The 5,591-nt window shown below is 40.8% G+C and overlaps 1 protein-coding gene across 3 annotated transcripts in view; it reads right to left on the reverse strand.

Moving 5' to 3' along the window:
- hmcn2 (hemicentin 2) overlaps window positions 1–4,835 on the reverse strand; it is a 58,937-nt gene extending 54,102 nt beyond the window's left edge. For 2 of the 3 annotated variants that reach the window (XM_054774388.1, XM_054774386.1), the window contains exon 1: window positions 4,377–4,835. In XM_054774388.1, coding sequence (XP_054630363.1) covers window positions 4,377–4,635 — 259 coding nt within the window. In that variant the 5' untranslated portion in view covers window positions 4,636–4,835. The remainder of the gene's footprint in view (window positions 1–4,376) is intronic. The other variant, XM_054774387.1, reaches the window with a different exon arrangement.
- Window positions 4,836–5,591: the final 756 nt, after the last annotated feature.

A 5,591-nucleotide genomic window follows, 5' to 3' on the forward strand; every position in this document is an offset into this window, starting at 1 on the left:
ACATTATAACAGGGGTACTTTTAAAATGACCTAGTCCCAAAGATCTACCTCCTACTATAAATATAGAAAATATATACTCTCGCTCTATCGTGGTTCACCGCGCTGTTTTGCGGAATTTTTTTAGTGCTTCTTTTATTTTATTACAGCGTATGAACGTGTTGCAGGCCGGGAAGTTGTGTGTCTTTCTCTTCCCTCTCTCGTCTGTCTGCACCGCCAATTGTTTTCTGCGTCCTGATTGGCTGGAGACCATTGTCAATCAATCTCTTTCGTGCTACCCTGCCATGTCTCCTGTGTCATTGCTAGCTTTTAAACGAATCTTCGGTTCAAAGGAGGAGGACTGCAACAGGAGCAGTACTGCAGCAATATGTTTTAACAAGGATACAAAAACGCTACAGTACAGCGTAACGGCACCAGGACGAAAAGGCACGGTCATGGGAGTGAAATACACATGAGTGACTGAATAATTTCTTGTCCGACGTGTAGGTTGATCATTAAAATTCAAACTAAGGTTTGAACTTTTTTGACAATGTTTAAACAAGAGAGAAATGACAGAAAATGTTATTGCCTGTCTGAGAAAAGTGTATAAAGTGTACGGTGAGGGCTTTTACAGCCTTAAAACATATCTAATCATTGTAAAAAAATGAAGTTGGCTACTTCAGGGATTTCACTTATTGCGGGCAATTTTGGGAACCCGCGTGATAAACGAGGGAACTCTGCATTTACTGTATTTATAAATATGAGTATCTATGTACATTGTGCATGTGTATCGGGTCGCACGCACTTTTTCAGCATGCAAGTTATAAGTCCACATGATCTATCTCTTACTATATATATATATATATATATATATATATATATATACATATAAAATCTAACCGGTTAACTTTTAAACTACTGTACTAAACACTAATGATTCATATTTCACATTCACAGTTTCAAAGTTTACAGGTAATCAAAGTAGTTTGTTTCATTCACAAATAATTCGCAATTCAATTCAATATGGCAATAAAGATAATTACACATAATTCCACAAAAGTTGTGTACATAAGTAAGTACTATGTCAGTCAAAATAGCTACGTAGCATTCATTAGACACATAAATCATGTATTACGTCCAGTTAGCATTCGCTATCAAACATTCCCGATGCACAAGAAATGAAAATGCAATGCAGCCGAAGTCAAGGCAAAATATTAAAAACTTTTCAGCAACGGGCACATTTTCCAATTCATCATGAAATAATAGTTTAAGAAAGGAAAGGGTAGAAAAACATGCATTTCTATAGTGGAGTTCATGACGTGAAGCAAATCCCTTAACAATTCACTCAGTTAGTTTATCCAAAATAGGAAGATGAAAGTTGCATCTGTGTGTGTAGTTAGAGACATGTGTCCACCATTGCCGCAGGGTAGCAAGACTGAATCAGGAGGGGAGCGTAATGTCAGCTGACTGGTGTCGTATGACATCTACAAAGTGACGTTTATGCGAGCGACCCAAACTACCTTCGCCATCTACCGGTGTCTCGCGATTAACGTAATGGGCACCCCTCCATCAATCACAGGGAAAATGGAAGAAAATATGGCGTTGGTCAATCTCTGTTGTAGTTCATTTTCTGATGGGGTTTAGCCCATGCCCATCCACAATCCATTAATTAACTATATTTAATTAATTACTATAATTATAGTGAATTTTCGGTGAACAACTCACCATATCATGAGTTTCTGGTTGAAAGAGAAGTGAAGTACAGTGGACGCCCGCATCATCACGATTCAGCATTCGTGCATGTCCGCAGATTTTTTTAAAAATCCAAATGTTGTATTATTTTTTTATTTGGGGACTTTGATAGAAGACCCATGTGATTTACACTAAACTTGTGATAATTTACAAATATTATTAATAAATTATGTAATGACAGCATCGTACGAATCAGCTCGACATTTACAAATAACACTTATGAAACACACAATGCAACTGCACCACACGGACTACGTTTATAATATACATGTATATTAATAATAATGCTATTAATATATATATTACTATCACTGGTGTCGCATTACGCATGGCCCAAAAGTACATTCCGCTATTTGGTCTTGACAGCCAGTTTACTATTCTTGTGGAGGCGCAGGCTTTAAGTACTCACTTGCTTCCTTACGTGAACAGATAACTAATTATGTAACGATGCCATCACGATGCGTGACACATAAGAGATGCTCTCTGACAATCTCTGATCTTATGTTATTAAAACTGAAACTTTAATTTTCCTTTACACTGTCAAGCAGGGGTCTCAAACTCGTGGCGCGTGGGGCCTTTTGTGGCCCACACTGCAACCCACTTCAACCATGGTGCCAACACAAAAATGGAAAAGGAAAAATAAAGAACAGCAATGGCGCTGAACCTTTAAATATATACAATTACATATAAAATGAACTGCTGTTATTTTTTTTTCAATGTAAAGTAGTTGACTTTTGTTATTTAAAAGCACAGTATTGTTTGTGTTTATATGTGGTTCTGGGTTTTATTGTTTTTATTGAGGTATAAAATAAGTATCGTGGAAATTTACAGGTATTGGCATCGAGTACTGAAATTTTGGTATCGTGACAACCCTAGTGTAAGCGTTTATTTCCATACTCGCATAGTCTGTGTGGTGCAGTTGTATCGTGTGTTCCACATGTGTTATTTGTTGTGTTATTTTTGATTGCAGTGTGAGTAATGTAGGCGATTAGGTTGATGAACTGCTGTTGCTTTGTGTTGTGTGAGTACGGGTGCAAATGTCAAGCTCATGCAAATCGATGTCGTATAAAGTAGCGGCTAGACACAGCAGCATAGCCTTGGCTTGATTAGTGTGTCAAAAATAGAATTATAATGAGCGTCTTAATTAGTCATTTTTTGTCATATGCGGGTGGTCTTGGATTGTAACCACTGCAAAAAGCAGGGATTCACTGTAGTGACTACTAAATCAAACGGAATAATTATATATATGATTTCAGTTTTTCTGTTTTTTTTATATTTCAAACTACAGAAAGCAGTGAAAACATATCAGAACAAATAAACGTTTCAACTGAATCCGAGATGCATGTTAGTCTATAGTAAGCTACATTTATCACAACCAAAGCTACAGCTGATGTGTTCTCATACAGAATTACAATAAGCAGTTTTCCAAGTGCCGATGAGGGCGGAATAATCATTTTCTGCAGCTGAAGTCAGCACGTTCTAATCTACAGCAGACGCCATGGTAAATGTGAGGCTACATTCTTGTCATAAACACACACCTTCCGCCTTAAATGTTACAGAAAACCACCAGATCTGGGGACAATCTGGCCTCTTTTTTGTGACTGCCCATGTTTCTCTAAATGCCAAAATACCCCTTAAAGTATCTTGGAGTGAGTAATGACACAGTGCTGTGTCAAACGGATGACATTGGCCAATTTCACTCCAACTGTGGCGAGCGGCCGTGAAGGCAGTGACAGTGCTGTCACGCTTCTTCTTCAGCCACCGTGGCTTCTTAGCAATCATGAACCTTTTACAAGGTCCTCAGGGGTAGGCCACATTAAACAGAAGACAAAATGCGTGGTGTCAGGGCAACCCAATGGAACACCCCTCTGTCCCACCAACGCCACCACTACCCCAGGCTGGCTATACTGGGGGGCTGAGAGAGTTTTCCGGGGGCTAGGATGGAGAGGAGGGTCGGGTGGGGAGGGTGATTGGGGTAATTACACACAGGCAGACAGCATATGCTTCTCATCAGGGCCCGAACACCCTCCCCCATTAGAGAACTCTTATTTTCAAGCTCCAGCTTTTCTCATATAGGACACAAGCAAGGGGCGAACAGCCTTACCTGGCCCACCATTGGTGAACTAACTAGTCTTTTAGCAGCTTGAGCCACAAAAGCATCAGCTCAGGTCATTTACTGCAAATTGCTTTGTCATGTGACCGTTGCATGATTCAATACAGACGACAGCATCAACCTTTATGCAGATAATTGACATTAACTTAACATTATTTTAATGTAGTTTGCAGTGGTGTAACGCTGCACTGCTTTATACCGAGGCTACGTGAGAGTCAAGACTATGATGCAGTGCAATTGTACTGCAAGCACAATAATGGTCATCGTTTATTGAGAATTGTTGGGGTTGCAGTTTGCTGTTATGGGATATAAAGCATTTTATGTCAGCTCTTGTATTGTGCAGGTGTGCCTAATGTTGTGACCAGTAGGTGTAAATGAATGAAATATTTCAGGTCGGGGACAGTTTACATTACTACTATGTTGTCTAAAACAGTTAATCGTGTAAAAAGGAGCTGCATGTTGGAAGAAACAACAGGATACAAAATTCTAGATGCGATTAAATCAGTCACCAAGCGTGCACGTTATCTAACAGTACCTGGGTCATGAAATGGAACCAGAACAAAGTTTTTGATGGGCCTGGTCCTCCGGTTGAGGGTCTTCTCCAGGATCCGCGAGGCGCCCTCGATCACCTGCTTGAGGTCGTCGTACATGGAGCCGGTCACATCGAACACAAAGGCCAGGGTCGAGGCGCTGTCATCGACCCCGTTACCCCCCTCCAAAGCGGGGGATGCCCGGAGGCTGTGCACGCTGCCACACAGCACCAGGGCCAGCCACTTTATCAGCAGAACTTTCATCTTTTTAACGATTCTACTGCATTTGTCTGCTGTTATGAGACGAACCACTTGGTGAAGAAAATCTTGTTAAAAGTTTACAAACTGCGTTTTTAAATCAATCAAAAAAATGTTTTTAAATCTACAATGAATCTGCGTATGTCCAAATCCAGTGTAAAATAGGTCCAGAGCAGCACATCCGTGCGTAAAGTTTGGAGCAAAGTGTGGAGAGGCTGACTGGAGCGCCCCAGGAGAGCCGGTGCTCTGACGCTCCAAACGGGGGCGGAGATGGTATTAAAAGGTTCCTGAGACCCAACCTGACTTGGATGTGTGCGTGAGTGCGTGTAACTTGACCCCGCAGTGACTTCCAGCCTTTAACCCGATTCAACATTCCACCTCCAATTCAATTTGCTCCAAGAGACGACTTTGGACAGTTTGGTGCACGTGCTGTAAACATTGTCTCAGCTTCCTTCTTATAAATAGACATCTGATCGTCAACTGGCACCAATATCATTTTACACATAGCCCACATTCACAATGCATGAATGGAGCAATAACTTTACAGGATGCCAGTCCAGATTTATTTACATCATTAGAAACATGAAATTTGTTCACGTGCACTTGATTCCTGGATATGTTAGCCTAGGTCCATCATCCAAAGATGAAGGTGATTTTCAACCATATACTACGTGTGGCTTTGATGGAACTTCCTGCTACGTTTTGGACTTCTTTAAGAATAAACCAATCAAGACTGCATCCAAAAGTCAGCCAGAAGGAAAGAAGGCAAGTCCAAGCAGGCCCAGAGAAGAGGCAGGGCCAGCAGCCTTTTTAAAACAACACACCAATGCAACCACACCAAAGCAACACTTAATGCAGTTCATTATTCATTCAGTGGCAGGTTGCAAAGTTGTGAGAATTCCAGACATCCCATCTCAGTTAAATACCAGGTCATAAAAAAATAACAGGACGCGAAGCCACGT

The sequence above is a fragment of the Dunckerocampus dactyliophorus genome, chromosome 4, assembly GCF_027744805.1.
Source record: "Dunckerocampus dactyliophorus isolate RoL2022-P2 chromosome 4, RoL_Ddac_1.1, whole genome shotgun sequence".
NCBI lineage: Eukaryota > Metazoa > Chordata > Actinopteri > Syngnathiformes > Syngnathidae > Dunckerocampus > Dunckerocampus dactyliophorus.